The following is a 25,558-nucleotide window of genomic DNA, read 5'->3' as shown; positions in this document are numbered from 1 at the left end:
AAATATAACTACTTTTTTATTAAAAAAATGTATAATTAAACTTGATTTTCGTTGTCCTGTCAAAAGTAGATAATATGAAAATAATTGTTGTTATACACGTCTTTAACTTTCAAATATCCTTTGTTTAAAAAAGGGTTAAATATGTTTTTCGTCCCCCAATTATTGGTCGTTTTTGTGTTTAGTCTCTCTTTCAAAGTGTAGTACAATTTAGTCCTTCAATTTTAGAAAACTCTGGTATTAGTCCTTTTTATCAAATTTTTTTAATTTTATTTACTGTTTCAAGCACCTTATATTATAGCATTTGGATTGTTTACACATTTTAACACATTTTTGTTTCAATGTTAACTTTATTTTTTTTGACACATTTTTGTTTCAATGTTAACTTTATTTTTGTTTTTTTGTTTCAATGTTTATACATTTTTCTAAATGCTATAATGTAAGGTGCTTCAAACAGTAAATAAAGTTAAAAAAATTTGATAAAAAGGACTAATACCAGAGTTTTCTAAAATTGAAGGACTAAATTGTACTATACTTTGAAAGAGGGACTAAACACAAAAACGGCCAATAGTTGAGGAACTAAAAACATATTTAACCCTTTTAAAAAAGATGTGAATATTTTGAAAAGATATAATATATTTCTTTTCGAAAAGAAAATATGTTATAAATTATTATTCTTACTGTTATCATAAATCCTAACTAATAATAAAATTAAAAGATTTTCTTTCAAAATTTTCCTTTTCACTTTATAAATAATATCTGTTATCTCTTCTAGCTCTGTTTACCTTTTTCGTTTCCTATCTGCATCGAATTTTTGCATTTGATTTGTATAGTTTGTTTCTTTGCACAACCAAGACCACGTGTGCGTTCCTGGACTAGTAGTAGTACGAATCGGAGTGAGAGGGTTCTTCTGTTCTGGTCAGGTTACGCTGTATGCAGCACTGTGATAATAACATGGAAACCTCCAAACTCAGTAACAGTACTCAAAATATTCGATGCCATCACTGCGCAGGGCCCCTTTCAAACCGCATGGTATATTTCTTCCCAATAATTCTTATTCTTTTATCTCTTTCTCTCTTACCAATTTCATTCCTTTGATTCAGGAAACTAGTCTCTGGAACGTTTCGCCTCTCATCAGGGATAGCTTCTCTATGGTGAATTATTCTCACCCATTTCGTTTTTTTCTTCGATATCTATGTGGGTGTGCGAAATTTCTGATCTTTGTTTTTGGGGTTGAACATTTTCAGATTGGTTCTGCCGTTGGCGGCACGGCGAGTGCATTTTATGGATTCAATCTTGGTATACACTCTTGCTCCTCGCTTTTTGGTTATTTTTTAAAAAAGCTTGCTAAGATTCTCTGGAATTAAAGGGGGGTAATGCATGGTGGTCAGTTGGAGACTGTTATTGCGAAATAGGAACACTATGTATGTATAGAATTGCTTTGTGCATCATGTCTGTATTGCTTCTAAGATGTGTTGTACAGAAACTTGAGTTATGTAAAGATTATGGGAACGATTAAGTGTCTGTTTGTATTGAAGTTAGGTTTAACATAACTGAAATTTAACACCACACTTCCTTGTATTTTTTCACATTGGAAAGTGGTATGTTAAATATCCATTTAACTGTTGTTGAATGTGTTTCCATACACAGCTGAAGTTTGAGTGGTTTGCAAACTTTATTTGTGGTAACTGTTTACCTTCCAAACTGAAGAATTTTAATTTTTCATAGGTTTAATTAATCATTTGTTCCTACATAACTTTTTGTTTTTGTTCCTATATCTAAAAGCTCTATATGTTAGTCTTATACAAGCATTTGTTTTTGTTTTAACCCTTGTTAGCTTTCTAACAGTATAAAACTGTCTCAAAATGTGGTATATAGACTAAAATTTAAGAGAAGACTAAAATTTTAGATATAGGGACCAAAAAGAAAACTTGGCACAAATGTAAGGATCAAATGATCAATGAAACATTTTTAATATTTAGAAACTAAACTATTTTTTTTTTTAGCATGAAACTCTATACGTATATATTTTTGCTTATTTTCTTAGATGATTTTAACATTACACTGAATCTTTTGTCCATGAAGGCTGCTTGTTTTTATGTATTTAACATATTCAGATTTCCGAAGTAATTTTTTAGTGTCCAATGCAGTTATGCCAATTGTCCAGAGAAGAATAAAAGGACCCATGTGGTTGCATTTTTTCATTGGTGTAAGTTCATTATTGTTTTTTTTTATTATTATTTCTGTTGCTTTTAGTTTTTGTTTGTTGTTTTTTTTGCTAATTTTTTCCTTTTCATAACACTAGTTCATGGTTTTTCCTCGTATTCAATGCTTTAGGAGATGTAAATCTTTGACTAGTTAACTGAGTATAACTTCAGCTCGTCATATTATGTTCCTTAAAATAGTTATGAACTTTGATATTTCCTTTATTGTTTAATAAGAAATCAGGGAAAGATTCTTAACCAAGAGATTCTTTCTTGTTAACCTTCTAATATACTGACGCTGTACTGTAGTTGGCAAAGTTATATAAATTCTTAAATGTACAAAGTTAAACCATTTGTCCCCTAACTAATTCTCGCTAGCTATTGAAATTATTCTATTTCTGTGACATCATGAGACAGTTAACTGATACTATAACCCTGTAACTTTCATACAGTGGTAAAGGTACAGCCCTCGTGATCTAGACTCCTTTGCTTTCTCTGATGATCTGAACACATTTTGTCATCTTAAATAGAAGTGAGATGACTTATATCATTTTATTATCTGCAAAAGAATCATAAAGGATAAATAGAACTTAAAACAGGAGAATTCACTGATTATTAGTTAATTCCTGTTGTGTTTTCGACATACAGAATTCTTTGATGGCTAAGTTTTGAACCAGATAGATAGTTTATTTTCAGTAAACAAAAGGGGAAACAATATTGTTGGGAATATTTGTGGGAGGGTTTGGCTTTTATTATGTTCTTGAAGCGGCTTCTAAAAGTTACCTTTCTCCATCCACTTTGAACTTTTTTTTTATGAAAAATTTTGTTCACATTTTCTAACACTGCTGGTGTTGTTTGTCTACACCATCTTGGATCATCATTGTTTTCCATTTTGTATCAGTCTTGTTTTGATGCATATATCATTGGTTGGTTTCCAGGTAAACAATATTAGTATTTTTCTATTACCTGTAAATTCAGCTGGACCCATTTCTTCTCCGTCTAATTGTGTAATTTGTGCCATTGAGGGCATTCATAGTATATTTTGCAATATCATCGGGAAAGAATCAAGCTTCTTAGATGATGAAGCATCTTAGAGTTTTTCACTCATAAATTGTACATTTGAATACTGTGTTCCTTCTTAATGCAGTCAAAACATTTTTACCATCTTATTGACATAACTTCTCTGTAATTCAGGCACCCCCTGTGATAGTATTCTCTTCAGCATGCGCGGGACTGACAGGTGAGTTCTGAATTTGTTGTTTTTTGCTGGCATGTGTATAATACTCCTTCTGTGTTGTTTTTGAATTTGTAATTCTGTAGGGAAAGTTTTGGGAAAATAAAAAACACCTACAAGACTTAGTTGTGTTGAGAAGTGAAAAAACTTTTATGACAACACCTACTTAAAATGTTTTTCTGTTTCTATGGAGTGCTAGCCATTGTATTTGTACATTTGAGTAGTCAAAATTCTTGATTGAAACCGTGAACTTATTGTTTTTTATTGTGTTAATAATTGAAGAATCATAACCTGTGTTTATCATGTTATCATCTGACAATTCAATTCAAGTATTGGAAGTCTTCATTTATAGGAGGACAAGGGGTGAAGTTTGTTTCATGCTGATGAAAGTTTCATTGGCATAATGCAGGTGGTGCTATTCCTGCTGCGGCACAACTTGTTTCCTCCTCTTATCATGCAGCATACTCATCTCCTACCGTACCTCCGCCATCAAAGAATGAAAATATTCAAAAGTCAATAAAATGAGATAATTGCTTTCTGTATGTGATCATGCATTCATCATAATGTGTGTGCTGATGAGTTTTTTTTTTTTTTTTTTTTTTTTTTTTTTTTTTTTTTTTTTTTTTTTTTTTTTTTTTTTACATCTGTAAATACTGCTCCATGATTTCTGTGATTTCTTTTTATCTTACAACACATAGGTAGTGTTTCACTATGTAATTTCAGTTCATATGAACCAGTTGTTTAGATTAGAGATGTGACATATGCACAAAAATTTTAATATTGCGTTCGCTGTTAAAACAATTTATAAGAAAAATAAAGAATGTATATCATCTTTAATTGTTTGCAATAAAATAGAAAACGAGAATAATTTATTATAATTATCACCTTCTATTGATTAAAATTGTGATATTATCATCTACTTTATGTTTTAAGTTTTAAAAAAATAATTTTAGGATATAATTTTTTTTAAATGATTATATTTAATCATTTACAAACAATAATATATTACTTTTCTTCTAAATATACAGTTTTTGTACTTTTTGAAGGACAAACTTGGGTGTTATGCCTCATGACTGTTGCATTACTTTTCTATTAACCTGCATTAACTTATAAAGTTAATATTAGGCAAATTATATAAACTAAATTTAAATATTGATAAAAAGTAAAATAAATAATAATGAGTTTTGTATTTTTTGTAATTTGGAACCAGAGAATGCGGATGGGTTGATTTTACAATGGGGTATTTTGGGAATATGAGAAAGAGGAATTGGTACTATTTAAACAGAGAACAAACCCTAAACAGAACTCAACACTACTTGATCTTATCTGAGCAGTGGAAGCCACTGCACGGGGGATGCATTTCCGATTCTCTCACTAGCGGTTGTGACGGTGACGGTGGAGTCTCCATTCTTGGTGGCTCTGCCCCCCGATCCGCCTCCACGAAAGATTGATTGCATTTCGCAGTTGGAACCCTGCAATGAAGACTGCCCGCGGTCGGAGCCCCCTCTCTGCACTGCTTAGCATTGCTTTGGGGCTGTGATGGCCACGCGGGCTCCCCAAATTCACTATTCTCCACTTTTTCTTTTTTACCGTTTCTTTTATTTGTCTGTGTTTTTTTTGTATGTTTTGTGCATTTCTACTGTTTGTTTATGCTTATTTTTGCATATAACAATGCTTTATTTCACCGATGGAATTAAATTAAATCAATTCACTCTAATTATAGATGTATAACCTTTATAGTCCGAACTCTTGATTCATTGAGATGCAATTTATTTGCTAATTAATCGGTTTTTCATTTTTCTTTGGCGTCGGATAGTGTAGGACGGGAATGCAGACGAGTGCAGAAGGGAGTCAGAGTAATGCGACGTTTCGTTTCGCAATCGTAAGCAAAGATTTTCTTGAGATGTGTTTTGAACTTCACAAATCATGTTATATTCGTTTCTGCATTATACTCACGAAACTAGTGTGTAATTAAATTTCGATTTGTACATTTGAGTATAACCTGCACAATTTCACTTACTGGTGTATATTCTTATTTACAAATCATTTGTAATTCTTATTTGGTCACTTGTTTTCTTTCATTATAGTCTCCAATTAAATGTTCTTGATGCTTATTAATTGGAGTCACACTTTGCTTGCAAGTTAAGGTAATCAACTGCAACTTAGTCTGGCAAACCTAACCCAAATAACAGTCTTAATAGCTTTTTAAATCTTCAGGAAATTGAGTAGCATCTATAATTTCAATATTTCATCATTTCATGTAAACCACATTTATTCATATCAAATCTGATATTACGACATATTTAATTTCATTTACAATTGGATGAACCTGTCTTTATAGTTGCAGATTGTCACAATCTTCAAAATAGTATAAATGGTTCATGGCTCAATCTATTGAACTCGGGAATTATGCAGGTTAATGAGCCATTTTATATCAGTTTAGTACTGTTTTGTTTCATATCATTGATGTATTTGGATGATTGTATATTAACTAATTAATTAGTATTTGAATGTTCAAAAAACTTTCACGGAAAAATATTTTTTAATAGTTTATTGTATATTGGATGTTTGACATATTGATTTTTTTTTATTATTCTAAGAAAGGTGAACACGTTGGTGAGAATTTCTTTTAGATCTATACTTTCGGTGTGCATTATTATTTTTATTAATCTTGGATATTTCAGTTTTGATCAATTTTAAAATTATATATATATATATATATATATATATATATATATATATATATATCGTGTTAATCCATTCTCATTCATTTTAAAGCGAATCAACATAGATTGGGTTAAATATTGAGCTCTATAAATAAAGATGGGAAACATAGTATGTGTTTTTAAGGGGTGTTACTTTTATTTTTTTTATTAAATACATTGTTTTATTAAATGACAATTTTAAGTTAATTAGATAACAATGTAATTATAATATCGACTCTACGATTGTAAGTCCTTACCACTTTAAAAGGGCAATAGTACAAAACAATGTCATTATTTAAGTTTTTAAAGTCTTGGAACCTATAATTTATCTGTATTTTGCCTACAAAAGCTCAATTATGATAGGTTATGTAAAAATGATTTCATTATATCGTGCAAAAATAATTCATCTGTATTTGCCTACAAAAGCTCAATTACTGATCTTGTCAAAACTTGGTTATCTGTCAATTTTGACGCTTAGTTAAAAAAAAGATTAAGAAATTGATGATATTTTTAGCTCATTTTAAACGGCACTCATAATGGTACAAACGAATAAAATTATTTGGCAATAAGAAAAAAAAATGCACACCTACCATTTCTTTACTCGCTAGCATAGCACCAGTAAAGTTAGTGAAGAAATATTGGTTGTTGGTAATAATCCTCTGATTTCGTTAAACAGAAATGCCATGCTCACGTAATACCTTGTATCGATGTAGTTATCATTTATCTTTTAATCTTTCATTTTCATCTTATGAATTTGCCACAACTTGTAAATCTATGTTGTGTAAGCTGTGATAGTTAACCATTAGCGGACACTCACGCAAATGAGAGTTAAGGTATAGAATAATTAGCCAGAAGCTTATTTATGGACAATATTTTGGATGCCCAGATGAAATAAACATTTTAAGATTAAGAAAAACAGTAATGGGCCTTCGATTCGGCAGGCTAAAGCTTCCTTCACCCTATCAAATTTCACCTCTCACCTCATCAAAACATTCCGGAAAATGTTTTCCGTAAAAGGAGGAGTGATTGATTTTGTTTTTTTTTTCAAAAGTATTTACTGTATTCTGAAAAATAAATTCCTAAAGTGATAGGAAAAGTGATAACTTTGTAAGAAGAAAATTATAGGATGCAGTGATTGTCGTAATAGTATTCTATTTAGAGATAAAAGATAACATAATGTAATAAAAAAAATATAAATATCATATTTAGTATGAAGATGTCATATCATTACTAATGAGCTTATGTGAGAAAAGAAATAGAAGAGATAAAGCAAGTCAAAAGATTATGAATACGTTTCATACATATTAGACACGAGGATAAATGAAGTTACAAAGGCTTACATTGTTTTCAAAGTCTACAAATTGGAAGGAAGCATTTTTAATTTTGACATAGTATAGTTAAGATAGCAATTTGGAAATGGTTGTTATCTTCTGATAAGAAGATATTAGTTAGTTAATGAAATTCATAACCAATAGAAATATTAACATACTTGTATAACAAACAAGCATAAATGATTTAACCTCAGTTGCATACTTACATTACCATATAGAAAATTATACAATTAATAACCAAGTAATTCAATTTAGATCCTTCTAAGCCACTTAGATTTTCCACTAAATGTGTTCTAGGAATCCAAAGCCAAAATATGTCATTGCTTTTTTAATATAGAAAATCAACTGTCACCATTTAACTCATCAGTAACCTAAATGACTAATTGGACTAATAAACTAAAATTGCATCATTAACACTATCTTTTATGCATCTTTCCATGTTTGAGTAAGTGCATTTTGCAGATACCATTAATGATAAAGTACAATTCTCAATAAAAATTTCTATTCTTGACCTATGGGTCCATTGCTAATCATTGACACCCTTGATTTTTCTTGGCATATATGGTGGATTATTAGTCCCGTGTCAACTCGTACATAAGTTTGTTCTGCCAATGATCATTCACCTATAAAGAATGTAAGGCAATGGTAGACATGTTCAAAGTTGGTATCGATGCAGATTTAGACTGAGACTATAACCCAAAAATACTATAAACAAAATATTACCAAAAGCAACTTTCAGTTGCAATTTGCTTAGCCGACAAACAATGACTCAACATAATAGTTGAAACATAATCAACAAAAGAATAATTAAATTTTATGATTTGATCCAGACCAATCACCTTTCTTGGCAGGAGAACTCAAAAAATTACGGCTCAAGGTAATGAAAGACTCTTGTAATGATCTATTATCTAAAATCTTCCCAATCTAATGACAGATTTGTGTGAGAAGGAAGGTTTGTATGCTTGAAATACCTAACCAGGAGAGTTTATATTTTGAGGCAAACCACTTTTTTAAGACCAATCATTGACAATTTGGCATCATAAAAGAATAATTGGTAGGAGACATATTATCTGCAAAAGGTGTTAGATGAGCACAATTTAAAAATATTGCTCTTACCTCTTTTATGATATATATATATATTATAGATCATGGGTCCATTACCTAAAAGTCTCCTTCACCTCTCTCTTTCTGTCTGTCCTTTCTTTATCTCCACATATATATACATATTTATGTGTTCAATAATGTTGGTCTCAAACTTTTTAAGATATAGAATTAGAATTTGTGGAAATAATCCTCTTTTGCCTTGCAACGTACCTTTTAGTTTATATCAGCAGTCTATGTCATAACCCCTCTCTCTATCTCTAGGGTAGTTAGAATTTTGAAAGATTAGCAGTTAAACTTACCATACAAGGTCTGAGAGTTAGGAAAGATGGTCAAATACAAAATTAGGTTGGAGTGATGGGTTTAATGTTGTACTGATTAACAAATTATGATGAAATCAAGCTGTTAGTAATTTGAGATTACCCTTTTGCACAATTTTGCTTTGGAAACAGATTTCTATAACTATAAGTAGAAAAGAATCTTAACGTGGCATGGTTTAGGTGATGACAGGGAATGGATGTTGACCCCTCAACAAAGGGGATAACACCAAACAAATCCATGACAGAACTTGGATTAAATACACAAAGTGGTTAAGGTTGTGGACTATTATTCTAATGTTTTGGTTGAATTGGTATGAACACAGTTTTTTTGTTTTCATTTTATTCGTAGGACTAAAATAAGTGACTCCAACAGTTAATAAGAAAGTGAAAACACACCTTTAGCTTTTGACAGAGAAATTTCATTAGGAAAGAAAACTTGTTCTCATGCATGAGTTCAATGAATTTGCTGTGTTGAACTTGGTCTAATACTCTGAGTTCGATGAATTTATCGTGTGCTCATATAGCAGATGAAAAAAAAAAAATACATGAGTCCTTATTTCTTTTAAGTACATTGAGACAGGATTGAACCAATAAGAAAACACAGGCGGTTAGAAGAGAGAGAGAGAGAGAGAGAGAGAGTGGAGTAGGAGTCAGTGATCTAGTGGGTTCCTGCAGCAGACCCCACCTTTTCAAGTTTATTACTTTTTTTTGGTTTTATTCAAATTTTCTGGTTGAGCCAAACTCTAATGAGAGCATGAGACAAGTTTGCTGGGACAACATATTGGGTACCACAGAATGAGTTTCTCAATCTCAAATGTTTTCAACCAGGGACAGCCATAAAGCAAGCCAAACAGACTAATCAATCAGGTTTCTTCATTGAGAAGGAGAAAAGAAAGAGATAGAGACACCCCATGAAAGATAAAAAGTTGCAAAGAGGATCATATCTGAGAAAAAGACTGGACCCTCTTGTGCCAACTTACAACATATAGATTAGATATTATTTTGACAAGAAAGCCTTGATCTTTCCCTTCTCTACCACCTTCTCAATTTAGACTCTTTTTTATCCAAAACACACACATACAGAGCTAAGGTAAACATTAAGCACATCACACCATATGTATTCATGTCTGAGCAACACCGCCTTTTTTTTCATGTAAATTCAATTTGAATCACGACAATGTTTCAGCTTCTGAGGAAGATGATAATGGTCTGAGAAAAGAAAAGTTTGCATGGCGAGCCACAGAATAGGAGAACTCGGTTTGTCTGAGTCGGGACCTTCAAGCCACCACATCCCTTATGGAGTGCTTCATGGAATAAACACTACTCCAGTATCAAACTTAATGTATTCTTCAATAATATCATCATCCTTTGAGTTTTCAGGCATAGCTGAATTCTTAAGGAGTATTATATTTATGGTGATTCATACTTGAATTCATTTTACCGATATGATTGGTTAGTTTGATTTGAAACTTTTTTTGTTCTGTTTTGTTTTGTTTCTTAGCAATCAAGGATCTGCTTTTGATTTTGGGGAGCTGGAGGAAGCAATTGTTCTGCATGGAGTCAAGAGTAGAAATGATGATGACAAAGCATGTATGTTTCCGTTTTGATCAGTGATGCTTTTTCTCTGACGTTTGATAAGCATAACCAACTCTTTCCAAAAGCATGGAGAAAAAAGAGGTGTTGGGGGGTGAAGGATAAGATGTTTGAATATGTCTAAAGAATGCGCAGTGAGGGGTTTACCATTTCCGATACAATAATGATTCTGAGACAATAGACTTGGATGGCGTGGGGTTACAATCTTAGAAACTGACCTCTTTGCATGATTTACTGACTCCATAACTGATGAAAAGTTGGATTAGGTTCCTCTGCCTTTTTTTGTTGTTATAATTGAAAGTCCTATGGTCTTTATTTTGGTAATCTTCAAGCCCTTCGGTTTGGTGATCCTCTTGAGATTTTGCTTTTGTGATTCTTGCAGCTTTATTCACAGCCAGACCTGCAGCTACACTGGAAATGTTCCCTTCATGGCCAATGAGATTCCAACAAACCCCAAGAGTACTAGTCTCCTACTTCTCCATCTTTGACCATTTATTTAAACATGCTTAATTACTTGTGCTTACAAGTTCAAGAAATCTCAATATTTTATATTCCTTTTATTGTGAAAATGATATTCTCCAAATCCTCATCCTTGTGATTTGATATTATTTCTTCTACACCGTCTCTGATATCAAATATCTGAATCAAAACAATTTGGTGGCTTTCCACATACAGGGTGGATCAAAGTCAGGAGGGGAAAGCACTGATTCAGGTCTTTCCAGCAAAACTGAGCCCCCCTTCGAGGCAGAATCTCCCATGAGTAAAAAGGCATCTTCTTCAGATCACCAGGCTTTTGATCAGCAGCATCTGCAGCACAGACAGCAGCTTCAACAGGATATGGCAAGTGATGCCGCAAGAACAGCCTCTTCACAGAATCAATCAGCAGCCAAATCACAACAAGAAAAGGTCTCTCTCATTCAGGGTCTCTTTTCTTTTTTGTCTCTCAAACTTAATTTTGTTGAAAATACCATCATTTACTAAATATGAGAACTTTTATCTGAATCTTAATTCACCATCCTATAAAGTAGTCTTTCCAGGAGACTAAACTCCAGTTGGTCTCTCAATAGGGTCTACGCCTCAAGAAAGGTCATTAAACCACTGTTTTTCACTGTTAATCTCTCAGTTCTCTCTTTCCATATCCCCAAAACTCGGGGAAAGTTGGCCTTTTAAATGCTATTTTTACTGTTTTGATCTGTCCCTCCTCTTCCTCTCTCTCCCTCTCTCTCTTGTATCTTCACAGAGAAGGCACAGATCCCAACAGCTTTCAGAAAATCAAAAGAACACAGAGTTTTCCTGATTCCTGAACGATTTTCTGATGAATGTCTGACATGAAATATGATAGAGATATACTGAGAGGGATGTGGACAAAGTACGAACAAAAAACAAATTGAGAATCTTTTCAGTACTTATCAACGTTTCTCATTAAAGTGACCCCCTCACTTGGCTCAATATAGAGAAAACTTTGGTTCTTATCTATTAGTCAAATTTGGAGTTCGAAATCTAAACCAAAGCTTACACCAAAACAATGGATGGTAACGATGCTTTTTGCTACCCATATCATATTGATGATTGCATGACTCTAGAGAAATGGCCCAAGGGGCCTCAGGATTCAGAAATGCTTCCCAGAGTGAGCACTCTAATATGTCATGTTTTTGTTTTGGATTAAGAGTTTAGCACTTTGTTTTTGCTAAAACTCAGATAGATGGGATGAACTTGAGTAATATGTAACAGTTTCTTCTTTTTCTACCTCATTTATTTGGTTACTAATAATATGATCACATTTTTCTGGCTTGTAGTCCTGAGTTCTACACTGTGTTGAGCATATTAACATTTCTCTGCATCTCACCATTTTCATTTCTTCCCCTTCTGAAATCATCAATGTCTTTTAAATAATCTTTTCTGGATCCTTTCTCTTGCAGAGAAAGGGAGCTGGTTCAACATCAGAGAAACCACTTGATGCAAAGGTTATTAACTGCTTTTCCCAAGTCTTTCTTTTTCTCACTATTTTTTCATTATTAGGCTTTACATAGAATCTAATGTAAGATTTTATTGCTGTTCTCAGACACTAAGACGTTTAGCTCAAAACAGAGAGGCTGCAAGGAAAAGCCGTCTCAGGAAAAAGGTGTGTCCTTCAAATTGTGCACAAACTCAGTTAGTTGTTGAGAAATGAACATATATAATATTTCAGAAAGTGGCAACTGCCAAAGAGATACATAGTTTACTGCATTTTCCTTCTGCGTATGGAACAGGCTTATGTGCAGCAGCTAGAATCAAGTAGATTAAAGCTTACCCAGATAGAACAAGAACTCCAAAGAGCACGCTCTCAGGTTCTCTAGTAATGTATTACAATGTTATTTTGTATGTAAATTTTTCTACTTTAAATGATTATTATTTGAGTTGTTAATTTGTAGGGCTTGTTCGTGGATTGTGGTGGTGTTGGAAGCAATGTAAGCTCTGGTGAGTTTTCTCTTGTTGATTTGAAATGAAGTGCCATTTTCTAATTCCTCAAACTGAGAAAGATAAAAAGGCCTATTGAAATATCTGCATTTGACCAGAATCTGTGGCTAGATAATTCGTGTTTGAATAATAAAATCAAAAGGCCAATGTTTGAATTTGATAAATATATTCTGTGCCTAGACGTACGACCTTTTCATAACATATTATATAAACTACGAAAGCCACTTTATGCGCTTCGGCTTTTCAGAGAAGAGAATTATTCCATTCTGATACTGCTCTTTTCGACTTAAGGTAAAATAATACGGTTTTAAGAGTAAAAAGCTGATAACAGACAATATAATAGTTTTAAATCATTATAAATAGAATCACACTTTCTAATGAAAAGGAAATGCACTACATAATATGATTAATCAATTTATCTATGCAAGGAAATAAAATAGTGCTGAGTGTTTCATTAGTGGTCACATTCAACTGGTCACCAAATCAACCAACATTTTAACAGTAAAAAATATAGTACCACTATTAACAAGTAACATATGTATAAAATATATAAGAACAATACAAGAAAGTAATACTCAGATTTGAACCAGCACCACATATATATTATATTGCAATTTAATATATATATATATATATATATATATATATATATATATATATATATATATATATATATATATATATATATATATATATATATATATATNATATATATATATATATATATATATATATATATATATATATATATATATATATATATATATATATATATATATATATATATATATATATATACTGATATAATCAACCACAGCAATTATTGATTAAGTAATGATAAATAAGAATAATATGGTTTTGTTATGCAGCGGGAGCCGCAATGTTTGACATGGAATATGGAAGATGGTTAGAAGAAGACCACAGGCTAATGGGGGAGCTTCGGAACGGGTTGCAAGTACCCTTATCAGATAGTGATATGAGAGTGATGGTGGATGGATATCTCTCCCACTATGATGAGATTTTCAGGCTCAAGGGTGTGGCTGCTAAATCAGATGTGTTCCACCTTATCAATGGCATGTGGACTTCCCAAGCTGAACGTTGCTTCCTCTGGATTGGTGGTTTTAGACCCTCTGATCTCATCACGGTGAGTGCACTCACTATACATCCACTGCATAAAGAAAAAAATCAGTATTAAAACAATATTCATATCGGTGATGACAAAGTGCAAAGCTTGTGGAATCCATATTGCTTAATGTAGTAAAGATAATTAATGATATAGACAAGGAACATGCTAATTTATTTGGTCACTCCAAGTCTCAAGGGTGAGTCGTTTTCTTTTGATTTTGGAAATTGAGAATATCAGTTTTTTGGAGAACGAGATAAACAACTTTTTCGGTAACAGCATTGCTTTACTGTTATTAGTAATTTGTCCCATGTCAGTGGTTGTTCCAGTGAATAACTGTTCCAATGTCGTAGGGAAATTTGCAGCCAACAATTACTAATCTTACTAATTACCATTACCATGACTCATCAAATATTATAATTCTTAATTTCTTAAGCACTGTAATGTATCCAAGACAGACACATAGGATAATACTGTATTATTATTATTATTAATATTATTATTATTATTGATGTTGTTGTTGTTTTGGTCAGATGCTGATACAACAATTGGAGCCACTAGCTGAGCAACAGATAATGGGGATGTATGGCCTGAGACATTCCTCACAGCAAGCAGAAGAAGCACTCTCTCAGGGCCTTGAACAGTTGCAGCAATCTCTTGTGGACACCATTGCTGGAGGCCCAGTTGTTGATGGTGTGCAACAAATGGTCGTTGCCATGAGCAAACTAGCCAATCTTGAAGGATTTGTTCGTCAGGTAAAACAAACTTTAAATTGCATACACATTTTAATCAGTAACACTGAAGACAGTAAAGAAATGTATTAGAAAATGAGTTACAAGTTTTCTTTTTTAACAGATTTGGTTTGTCAAGTTTTTCTTTTTTCTTCAGGTTCTGTTTAACTAATGATTTTCTGTGGTTTTTGTCAAAATTTAATTTGAATGTGTGACTTTTTCATTCTAATTTTTATGGTTTAGATGCCTATTGGCTTATAAACTTGCTAGTTGAAAATGGAAACCATGTTAATTGCATCTTTTACCTTCTTTTGACTTTTGGAAAAGATTTCTAGGATAGTTATGACACTTTATTACGCTTTTAACTGTTTCTACATAAATAAAGAAATGAGTCCATGATTAGTTAGCAACGGTTGAAATGCTACTTTCTTTCTAGTCCATATATTTCTTTTGCTTATTTTAGGCCTCACATTCTGCTGTTTATCATAGCTAATATTCTTTTCATCATCACTTTATTTGTTTGAACTTGAGAATAATTAATTCCATCTATTTTCTGCATATGTTACTTTCATTTAATATGATTTTTTTGCTTAATTATATATATATATACACACACATAGATAACTAGCTATATTACTTAAATTATCTTAACTTCTCGGTCATCACGTCTCTCTAAGTATATTGTTTCGTTTTCTTGTGAGTTAGAACCTTCTTTTTTATGCATCTGATGTAGTTTTTCCATTTTAAATGTCTCAGTCAGAAGTTGGTTTTAGAAAACGATGGCTACATTGAAAAAGAAAACTTGATAGAATTATCATCATTACCATTTTAAAAAGACAATGTCACTGTGATTTCTAATTTATTAAATTGCAGGGTTGTAGCAGAAAACAAATTATACTACTTTATTCAATGATTAGTGACTGTCAATGAAATTTATTGATTAACCAAACTAACCAACATTTAATAATGTTTTTATTTGAATTTAATATTAGTTGTTAATTTGTTGATTATTAACTCCATAAAGGGTTGATGTTTTTTATTTATGAATTGAAGGCTGATAATTTGAGGCAACAAACTCTTCATCAGTTATGTCGATTACTCACAGTTCGTCAAGCAGCACGATGCTTCATTGTCATTGGAGAATACTATGGACGTCTTCGAGCCCTTAGTTCTCTCTGGGCATCAAGACCACGAGAGTAAGCTATTCACAATTCTCTTACAATTTCAAATGATGTTCTTTTTCTTTAATGTCTTTTTATTTTTTATTTTTTAAGTTTATATATATCTCTTATACATACTTCGTAACAATTTTCTCTTGGAATACTGAAACAGGACCTTGATCGGTGATGATAACTCATGCCAAACAACAACAGAAATGCAAGTGGTCCAACATTCTCAGAATCATTTCTCGACTTTCTGAGAGATGTAATTAAAATCCATTAGCATGAAAGTTAAGAAGCTTGTTATATGTGGTTGGGCTGCTTTTATGTCTTCTTCTTCAAAAAAAAAAATGTTTATTTATTTTTCTTTTCAATCTTCTACGCTCCCTAGTGTTTCTATGTTTGTAAATGTAAAAATTTAGCTTTTATGTGCATGCAAGATGAGAAAAAGCTCCTACTTTAGCTGAAAGGGAAATAGAAAAAAAAAATTGCAGTTTATGAGAAGGTGCATGTTGGCATCCACTATATATATATATATATATATATATGCCTAGTTAGGTATTACTTATTTTTGTAACATGTAATATATCTATATATAAATAGGTGAGTTTAGAAAAATATATAATTGAAGAGGAGAGAAATGAGAGAAAGAAAGAAGAGGTTGTTGAGTTGCATTTATGAGTGGAAAATGAAAAGGTAAAAAAAAGGTATATGAGTAAAGAAGAAGATATTGTCTTATTAAGGTGGCTCATTGCAGAATTTGGTATCTAAAAAGGAAAAGGGTTGTTTTTATGTTCTTTAAGTGCTTTATTTTGATTGGTATGAAGTGGTTGCAATTTAGGTTTAGTTTATCAATGCAAAAGAGAGAAAAAGAAAGAAAGTGGAGGGAAAAAATGAAGAGGGTTGTTTTTGTTTTTTTGCTTCTGATCATAGATTTGGATTTTATGAAAAATGGTCTGAGTGTGATAGAGAGAATTGCATGTAACTTACACTCTATTATGAATCCCCTTCACTATCAGACAGCATATATATACTAATATCATTATTTCTTTTAAACAGATCTGTATTCATTCTTTCAATAACTTCCTCTTCTAAAAGATATAAATGTCAGATTTATCACAATACACTCTGTAAAACTATAAGGAACAGACAAAACTTCAATATCATCATCATCATCACTATATTATTTTTATTATTATTATTATTTAATTATAAATTAAGTTTTTCATACAAAGTTTAACTGACATGTCAAATTGTTTCCTAGGATTTTAACTGGTAAAAAACATCACTTATGTAAAGTTTTAATGGTCATTAATAATATACATAATATATTTAACTTAAATGGCAATAGTAATTACAGATTTATGTTTGATAATAAAGTAACAAGAAGGTAATGTCAATGTCAGCTTAATCTTTAGATTTTCATTGTTAATGATAATGAAAAACACTATATTGATTGCTCTACTTCCTCAATACATAAATACTTTAAATGTAATTCTCTTTCATCTCTCTCACTTCAACCTTTTTTCTCTGTGATCTCAATTATAACTCCAATTAAAAATAATTAGAAACACTAACTCCTAAGCAATTTCTTACAAAAAAAAAATGATTTTACGATGAGTTTTCATTTTATAATTTTTGTCTTATCTAATTTTATCTAATTTTAACAAACATAATGACATATGAAAGAATTGGTAATTCGTCTGGAAAAAATCAGAAACACTCGCTATTAAACAATTTCTTACAAAAAAATGATTTTATAATGAGTTTTCATTTTATAATTTTTGTCTTGTCTAATTTTATCTAATTTTCACACAAGCATAATGACATCAAAAGGAATTGGTAGTTGGCTTGGAGGTTTTTTAAGAGATGACGATTCAGCATCTGCAGATGATGAAATTAAAGAGGTTAGTGAAGATGTTGAAATTGAAGAGATCTTGAATGAACCTTTGCCTGAAGGCGAATATGTCAATGACTCAACTATTTACAAAGGTAAATTGTTTAACGACGAATATTTCTAAATTTTTTTAGTTGGACCTACCATAGAATGATGACAGAGAAAATGTTGGAATGAGAGAGATGAAAGAGAAAGGATTCAGAGGAATGAGAGAGGTGACTAAGGGTTTCAGGGTTTTTTTTTTAGTTTTGAGAATGAAAATTATTTAAATATCATTGACTTTAAAACTTAGAATCCATAATATATGAGGGTATTTTTGTCTACTATAATCTGATACATATTGTTAAAATATACTAACTGAAAAATAAGCGTACGCGCGTTAACAAACCCATATATATTATAATTTTCAAAGTTTTACAAATTCTACTTTCATTTAAATATACAATACAATTGACTACATATACAAGTGTGAATAACAACTTTTACAGGCATATATATCCTAAAAAAGAAATAAAGTATTATTTTCACTTAAATATGACATCTTTAATTGAACATGTGATAGATGTTATTATTATGGTTAAAATATTTTTAGGAAAATTATTTTTTATATTAATTTTAATGCTATTTTTAAAATTTTATCACACGTATACAATTTTCTTATAATTGTTTAAATGAGTATAAAAAATTCTCAAATAATTTATAATAATACATATGTAAAAAAATTTAAAATTCTGAAAACTATATTAAATATTAACTACAAATAATCAAATATTATACTTTATTGTAATTTTTTATTCCTTACTTTTCCTTTAAATTTAATCTCTAAATGTATAATTATATGTATTTCATTTAATATTTTATTTTGAAACTTTTACTTATTGTGTTGGACTAAAAAATATGTAAAATAAATTAAAAGGTAAATATAAAGTAAATACATGTTTTCTCTATGATGGGAGTACTTTTTTTTTTTTGTCAAAATATTAAACTATAGCTTATAATTAAACTTATAAAAAATTCATGAAAACAACTAAAAGAAAAAACTAGACTCTTCATTAAAAAAATTGTACATTATTTGTTCAGTAGTGTACTTGCCACAATTTCTCTTAAATACAATATATACTTATTATTCAACCACAATCCTGCTTTACCCTTAATATATAAGTACAAGTGAAAGTGGTTTATAAATATGATACACTCACATATTTTATTTTCTGTTAAACACTTTTAATAAAAAATATTACCTTTCTTTTTATTTTTTATCCTTATAAGAAAATAAGCTAATTATATTTTTAACATATCTATTTTTTTAATTTTCTGTTTAAATTTAGTAAGAATAAAATTTAAGAGTATAAATTATATTAATACATGACAATGAAGAGAAAAAAAACCTGTGTCAATGTACCCCTTAGTTAGGCAATATTTTATTAACTTGAAGAATTCAATTGAAAGAAAAAACAATTAAAGAAACAGAGTTTATGGAACACCAAAGTTATCTCTTTCCAATTAATCTTGATTACTATTTAACCAATTTTAAAGGATAAAACAATATTTTAAGGTTAAACACTCCTTGTTTTGCAAATAAGTTATATATTAAACCTTCCTTGTTAAGGATACAAAACTAATCCAATAAGTTATACACAGAGAACATGAGCTCTGCTCTGTTTCTGTCATATATATAAATAGATATATTAATCTCTACAATTAGTTTATCCCAATCTAATCAACTAGATTAATTTAGTTACATGGGTTTCTTTTAAACTGTAACTGAAACTCCTAAACCATAAGTTACATTCCTTTTTAATTTATAATGAACCATTAATTAAAAATGAAGTGATTGAATAAAAGATAAAGATAAGGGAAGGTTAGAAAGAAAGTTATATGAATTGTTTAATCATATATATTACTTAATAGTTAAATGTTTAAAAGCTGTTGCATAAATTTATTGTTTAATATTTTTATAGTGAAAATTCATCTCTGTAATCTCTCTCTCTCTCCTGGAGTAAAAGTATTACTATTCTGGTTAGAAATATATAATTAGTTATAAATTAAATAACATATATATATAGAAAAAGTATTATACTGTACGTAAAATTTGTACGGGCATGCATGATAATATCTACGTGTGAATTAGGGCTGTGGACGCACATCGCACATGCATATTCGAATAAAAACAATCACACGCATATTCGAATTCGAATAAAAACAAATAACGGTTAACGTAGACGAACCGAACTCATGCACCGTTCATGCAGAAGAGTTCTAAGTAAAGTTAGAGATTTTTCTTTTTTATTTAATCAACGATTTAATTTATTATTAGGCCAAATTTCAGTTATTTAAAGTTTAACTATTTTCCAAATCCATCTTTACAGTGGATATCTATTAATTAATTAATTAATTAATTAATTAACTAATCATCATACTAAAAAAAATGTCTAACTTTATGTTATATCTAACTAAACCAAGAAGTATAATTACTTAATCACACAAAATGACCAAAACAAAATTGTCTAATGTTATGTTACTTTTAACTTCTGAACAATATGTCACATAATTCAAAATGACCAAAAACAAAAATTAGTTAATGACACAAAATTACCACAACACAATCCAAAACTAAATAATAAAACAAAATTGCCTAATATTACATCAAATATTGATTTGAAAAACAAAATTGTTTAATCTATATCATATCTAATTTTTTAGCACAATCAAAGACTAAACCAAAAACCCCAATTATTTCATATAACTTCTAAAAAGCGACACACAATCCTAGACTGAATCAGAGAAAAAAATTATATAATAACTTCTAAATAGTAACACAATCAAAGACTGAATCAGAAAACAAAATTATGTAATAACTTCTGAACAGTGACACACAATCCAATACTGAATCAGAAAACAAAATTATATACTAACTTCTGAACAATGACACATAATTCAAGACTGAATAAGAAAACAAAATTATGTAATAACTTCGGAATAGTGACACAATCCTAGATTAAATAAGAAAAGAAAATTATGTAATAACTTCTGAACAATGACACATAATCCAAGATTTAATAAGAAAAGAAAATTATGTAATAACTTTTAAACAATGACACACAATTCAAGAGTGAATCCGAAAACAAAATTATGTAATAACTTGTGAACAATGACACACAATCCAAGAATGAATCCGGAAAACAAATTATGTAATAACTTATGAACAATGATACACAATCCAAGACTGAATCAGAAAACAAAATTATATAATAATTTCTGAACAGTGACATAATCCAAGACTGAATCAGAAAACAAAATTATATAATAACTTATGAACAGTGACACACAATCCAAGACTGAACCATAAAACAAAATCATATAATAATTTCTGAGCAGTGACTCAGAACCATGAAACAAAATCATATAATAATTTCTGAACAGTGACACATAATCCAAGACTGAATCAGAAAACAAAATTATATAATAACTTGTGAACAGTGACACACAATCTAAGACTCAACCATAAAACAAAATCATATAATAATTTCTGAACAGTGACTCAGAACCATGAAACAAAATCATATAATAATTTCTGAACAGTGACTCAGAATCCAAGAATGAGTCAGAAAACAGAATTATGTAATGACATGTTTCATTTATCTTCTTAATAATGATAAGGTTAAACATGTCTGACACACATTTTATTATTACAATATGTTATTTTCTTTAAGAAAATTGAATCATTTCCATGGTATTGAAAATGAGAATTTGCAATTTGTGCTTTTACAATTTTATAGCCCTTTAATACATCATTTATTATATGCCATAGTTTCCTTTTAATGATAAAGAAATTACTAGAACAATATAAACTTGCAAAAATATGAAAAGGCTAATACAAATCTTGCAAAATAAACCACACTTAATATAATATAAAGTACTCGCAAAAGCTTTTATTACAAACCAGGAAATTGAAATTGAAACAAAGAAACAAAAGCAACATAGTAGTGATAATATTCATAACTCTTATTTTCTTCTCCTCTTGATAAACGGTTCAGGTGCATCGTAGATAACACATACACTTTATTTCCTTTTCTCACAACGTGCATATGTTCATCTTCTAATGCCTGCCGTTGAAGCTTCTTCACCAGGATGCTACTCACCAGGATGCACTCAGAGGCCTCTTCAATTTCCTCTTTTTCTCATTCCTCATTTGAACCGTTGTTGGGGCCTGTCTCTGAATTAACTGCATCAAAATATTATAATTATTCAGAGATTATAATTCAGTAAACCTGCAATATGTATTCAGAAAATAGACTAACTCAAAAACTGTCATTCAATTACAAGCTTATCAGTTATTGCAACTTTTTAAAATTTACAATAATTATCTTAAACATCATATTAATAATGATTGTTAAAACATTAACTTAGAATACATAACAGTAATTACATTTGAGACATAATCACTTACTACTTGTAGTCTCTTGCGTTCATCTTCAGCCTGTTGCAGATGTGGATGAATGTAAAATGTGTTAAACACCAAAAATCATAAATAATTATAAGAAAGGAAAAAAAAAATAAGAACCCTCAATTTCAATATTTCCTACCAGCATATTCTTAAGCTCTTCGTTCTCATTTTTCAGATTATTCAGCTCTGCTTCAAGCTCCACAGTATATGCCTGCATCAGAAGATTTTAACATATTAGGGAAAGGACCTTGAATGCATCATCAGAAGATTTTGCATGTTAACTAGCAAACCATATCTAAAAAGACATGGTCAGAATGAATCTGATGTATATGAATCTGATGTATATGAATCTGATGTATATATAACAAAGAGAATGTTATGATGAGAAAAAAAACCTGTCTTCTTGCACGAGATCGTGCTGCTGATTCTCGATTCTTCAGCATTCTGCGCTGCCTTCTCTCTATTACCACTTCGGGAGGACCATTAATGATCCTTTTCTTACCCTTGCCATTGTTGCCACTTGATTCTGCTACGTTTCGAGCATTATTCTCCACAGCAACATTTGTAGCAGTGAAATTCCTCACAACAAAGTGGTTATTCGGTGGCAGCATTTGATGTGGTTCAAATCTAGCACAGGGGATATTAGGTCCAGTAGTTCCAATTAATATATAGCTTGCATTAAATGGAATATTGGTTGGAATGTTAGCGAAATGATTCTGAGGTAATATAGTGGTGAACAGTGTTGATTCAGTGACAACCCCAGCTTTTATTAGGAAATCCTCCAAAGTCATTTCTCCAAATGTGGGTTCCTTTTGGATTGTTTCATCACTAGCAAGGCTGTCATCAGCATCAGCTTCAGCTTCAGCTTCATTTTGTTGTGGTTGGCTTTTCTGGATCTGAGACCAAACTTCATCCGTAGTTTTGTTGCAAATTGGGGGAGGGACAGGGAATGAGCCTGGCTGAGGAATGGTGGGTTCTGGTGCAACGTTGTTGTTCTTTTCAGCTTCCTCGTAGACGGGTAGAGGAGGGTTAAGTTGGAACTCATCTGTGTTCCAAATGCTGGCTATGAATTCATCCATGGTTATGGACCCTACGCTCTTTCCGTTCTTGTCACTGACCTCCTCGTCAACGGGGAGTGAGACTTCTGAGTTCTGATGACTCAGTTGATAGAATGCAACTTCAATGTCTTGAAGCGGCACCTCTTGCTCTGATTGTTCGAAATTCATGAGTGCATATGAAAGGGCTATAAGAAACAGTTCTAGCCTGAGAAATCATCAGTAAAAAAAATGACAGAAAACTTGAAATGCATTAAAAAATTTGGCTGTTGTGGATGGATTATCAGATTTAAACTCTTGGAAAATTGAAAACAGCACATCTGTGGGAATCTTTAACTAACCCTAAGATCCCCAAAAGATAAATAAAGAAAAATCTTTATCCTTTATCAGAAAACTCAGATTATGCAATTGATATGCTCAACTGGGAGTTTACCAGTTGCATGCAACATGCAATGATGCATCTGAGTATGATCGAAATGATTAAGGGCAAGAATAGAAAGAAAAGCATGTAATGCAGTAGGAAGAGGAAAAATTGAAGGAGAAAGTGTACCTGAATACAAAGAGAAGGGAGAGACTGAATTGTGAGAATAGAGAAGGATGTGGGGTGTAAATATATAGAAGGAAGAAGAGGAAGGTGAAAGAGAGGAAGAGATTAAAGAGAAGGGAAGAAATGGTTTTAACTGCCATTGGTATCATTTTAAAACAACATTGTTTCACTCAGTTTCTGGCATTACTTTATCATTCACACGTTCTGTGACATTTATAACCGTTTTCACCTTACCATAAGTTCTTTTTTTCATCTTAAAGCATCTACCTCTTCCATCTTTCTTGTCCTGTTTCTTGTTCGGTGCATAATCATAATACTATTATTATTTCTTATTTAATGAAATAATGTTATTATTTCAACAATATTTTTCAATCAAAATTTCAACTATTATTTCTAGACAGAGATAATTCTTTAATTATTCAATTGCTTAGCAGGAAAAGTAAATTAAAATCATGGAACCAACCCTTTTTTCCTTTGCATACATTTTTTTGGTATAATTAATTTTCATAGATGATTTGATTCTATTTTAATTTTTACAATATAAATAAATTACGGTACTAGTGGGTGTTATTTAAAAGTATGATGTTAACCTTTTATTCATTCATAAAACTAATTATTGCTGTGTAATATTAATGACAAAAAGTAATTAATTTTCATTTTAGAAGAATAAGAATAGGGTTAAATATGTTTTTATGTTTTGGTTTTAGTCCATTTTCAAACTAAGGTACAATTTAGTCCTTAAACTTTAGAAAACTCTGATTTTAGTCATTTTTACTAAATTTTTTTAACTTTATTTGTTGTTTCAAACACGTTTCATTATAGCATTTGGATTCTTTATAATATTTGACACATTTTTGCTTCAATGTTAACTGAGAAACGCGTTTGTAACAACAAATAAAGTTAAAAAAATTTGGTAAAAATGACTAAAACCAGAATTTTCTAAAGTTAAAAGACTAAATTGTACCTTAGTTTGAAAATAGACTAAAACCAAAATCCTCCATATAAGGACTAAAAACGTATTTAACCCATAAGAATTCTTTCTTATTACAAAATAAATGCAAATGTGATGGACAGTGTTGCTGAAAGATGTGTGGTATTGATCTTTGAAAATAATTATGTGATGGGATCTTTCATATTACTGTAATTATAACAGTTACCTAATTATGAAATCATAATTGTTAAACTGTGATCATTACAAACAGTTTCTTTTATAAATATTACATTTTATCTTACAAATTAAAAAATATTAAAAATTAATATCTTTGATCAAGTTTCTTTGCTTAATATAAAGTACTACAATCATAATAATTTTAAAATATATATATATATATATATATATATATATATATATATATACTTATTTTTTTTTAATTTTCTTTATTTACTTATTTGATTTAGATTATTTTTCTATTCATCTATCAATCATTAAATAATATTACTATAAAAATGGAAAAAGAAAGGGGAAAGTCATCAGATGAAGAACAAAGCAATTTTAAAAAAACAATAAAGAAAAAAAAAGTGAGAAGAAAAATACATATTTTCATTATTCAAGAAATTTCTCTTTTTTCTTTTTTTTTTAATCTCATATGAAACCACACTTAATTATTTTCAACAATCTCCTATCAATTTCAAGGGTAGAATTCCCAACAAACTTAA

At 30.4% G+C, this 25,558-nt stretch overlaps 3 protein-coding genes across 8 annotated transcripts; 2 read left to right on the top strand and 1 right to left on the bottom strand.

Annotated features, from left to right (window-relative positions):
• The first annotated feature begins 769 nt into the window (after positions 1 to 769).
• LOC106758629 lies at positions 770 to 5,502 on the top strand. 3 transcript variants are annotated; one of them, XM_022779739.1, is made up of 7 exons: positions 770 to 1,029; positions 1,101 to 1,151; positions 1,245 to 1,296; positions 2,136 to 2,206; positions 3,396 to 3,441; positions 3,845 to 3,974; positions 5,257 to 5,502. In XM_022779739.1, exons 1-6 carry the CDS (start codon positions 931 to 933, stop codon positions 3,958 to 3,960), a joined length of 435 nt encoding a protein of 144 aa, XP_022635460.1. In that variant the 5' UTR covers positions 770 to 930; the 3' UTR covers positions 3,961 to 3,974; positions 5,257 to 5,502. The 3 variants fall into 3 exon arrangements, with proteins under 3 accessions (XP_022635460.1, XP_022635459.1, XP_022635461.1); XM_022779738.1 differs by having other exon boundaries at positions 5,252 to 5,502; XM_022779740.1 differs by lacking the exon at positions 5,257 to 5,502 and having other exon boundaries at positions 771 to 1,029; positions 2,148 to 2,206; positions 3,845 to 4,018.
• A 4,032-nt stretch (positions 5,503 to 9,534) lies between these two features.
• Positions 9,535 to 16,460, top strand: LOC106758573 (transcription factor TGA9). Of its 3 annotated transcripts, XM_014641492.2 has the most exons (13): positions 9,535 to 9,982; positions 10,079 to 10,234; positions 10,394 to 10,482; positions 10,868 to 10,944; positions 11,161 to 11,391; positions 12,405 to 12,449; positions 12,548 to 12,607; positions 12,735 to 12,812; positions 12,897 to 12,942; positions 13,812 to 14,086; positions 14,599 to 14,820; positions 15,850 to 15,992; positions 16,129 to 16,460. In XM_014641492.2, the coding sequence occupies exons 2-13, from the start codon at positions 10,122 to 10,124 to the stop codon at positions 16,214 to 16,216; spliced, it is 1,467 nt and encodes a 488-aa protein (XP_014496978.1). In that variant the 5' UTR covers positions 9,535 to 9,982; positions 10,079 to 10,121; the 3' UTR covers positions 16,217 to 16,460. The 3 variants fall into 3 exon arrangements, with proteins under 3 accessions (XP_014496978.1, XP_022635457.1, XP_022635458.1); XM_022779736.1 differs by lacking the exons at positions 9,535 to 9,982; positions 10,079 to 10,234; positions 10,394 to 10,482 and adding an exon at positions 10,511 to 10,751; XM_022779737.1 differs by lacking the exons at positions 9,535 to 9,982; positions 10,079 to 10,234; positions 10,394 to 10,482; positions 10,868 to 10,944; positions 11,161 to 11,391 and adding an exon at positions 11,435 to 12,112.
• Positions 16,461 to 21,753: 5,293 nt separating this feature from the next.
• Positions 21,754 to 24,057, bottom strand: LOC106758300 (ABSCISIC ACID-INSENSITIVE 5-like protein 1). 2 transcript variants are annotated; one of them, XM_022779735.1, is made up of 5 exons: positions 23,906 to 24,057; positions 22,696 to 23,563; positions 22,440 to 22,511; positions 22,283 to 22,333; positions 21,754 to 22,078 (listed from the first exon to the last, which is right to left on the bottom strand). In XM_022779735.1, exons 1-5 carry the CDS (start codon positions 24,049 to 24,051, stop codon positions 21,992 to 21,994), a joined length of 1,224 nt encoding a protein of 407 aa, XP_022635456.1. In that variant the 5' UTR covers positions 24,052 to 24,057; the 3' UTR covers positions 21,754 to 21,991. The 2 variants fall into 2 exon arrangements, with proteins under 2 accessions (XP_022635456.1, XP_014496722.2); XM_014641236.2 differs by having other exon boundaries at positions 22,304 to 22,333.
• Positions 24,058 to 25,558: the final 1,501 nt, after the last annotated feature.

This window comes from Vigna radiata, chromosome 4 (genome assembly GCF_000741045.1).
Source record: "Vigna radiata var. radiata cultivar VC1973A chromosome 4, Vradiata_ver6, whole genome shotgun sequence".
In the NCBI taxonomy this organism is placed as follows: domain Eukaryota; kingdom Viridiplantae; phylum Streptophyta; class Magnoliopsida; order Fabales; family Fabaceae; genus Vigna; species Vigna radiata.
Note: the sequence above shows the minus strand (reverse complement) of the source record. Positions and strands in the feature narration are given on the sequence as shown.

What these genes read in the sequence shown, in the direction of transcription:
- LOC106758300 (XM_022779735.1), bottom strand. Translation starts at nt 24,051, where the DNA reads ATGATACCAATGGCAGTTAAAACCATTTCTTCCCTTCTCTTTAATCTC. An exon ending in GATCTCGTGCAAGAAGACAG is followed by an intron (nt 22,512 to 22,695) that starts GTTTTTTTTCTC and finishes CTTCTGATGCAG; the next exon opens with GCATATACTGTGGAGCTTGA. An exon ending in AAGAGCTTAAGAATATGCTG is followed by an intron (nt 22,334 to 22,439) that starts GTAGGAAATATT and finishes CATCTGCAACAG; the next exon opens with GCTGAAGATGAACGCAAGAG.
- LOC106758573 (XM_014641492.2), top strand. Translation starts at nt 10,122, where the DNA reads ATGGCGAGCCACAGAATAGGAGAACTCGGTTTGTCTGAGTCGGGACCT. An exon ending in TTGAAGGATTTGTTCGTCAG is followed by an intron (nt 14,821 to 15,849) that starts GTAAAACAAACT and finishes TATGAATTGAAG; the next exon opens with GCTGATAATTTGAGGCAACA. An exon ending in TGGGCATCAAGACCACGAGA is followed by an intron (nt 15,993 to 16,128) that starts GTAAGCTATTCA and finishes ATACTGAAACAG; the next exon opens with GACCTTGATCGGTGATGATA.
- LOC106758629 (XM_022779739.1), top strand. Translation starts at nt 931, where the DNA reads ATGCAGCACTGTGATAATAACATGGAAACCTCCAAACTCAGTAACAGT. An exon ending in GGTTGCATTTTTTCATTGGT is followed by an intron (nt 2,207 to 3,395) that starts GTAAGTTCATTA and finishes TCTGTAATTCAG; the next exon opens with GCACCCCCTGTGATAGTATT. An exon ending in AGCATGCGCGGGACTGACAG is followed by an intron (nt 3,442 to 3,844) that starts GTGAGTTCTGAA and finishes GGCATAATGCAG; the next exon opens with GTGGTGCTATTCCTGCTGCG.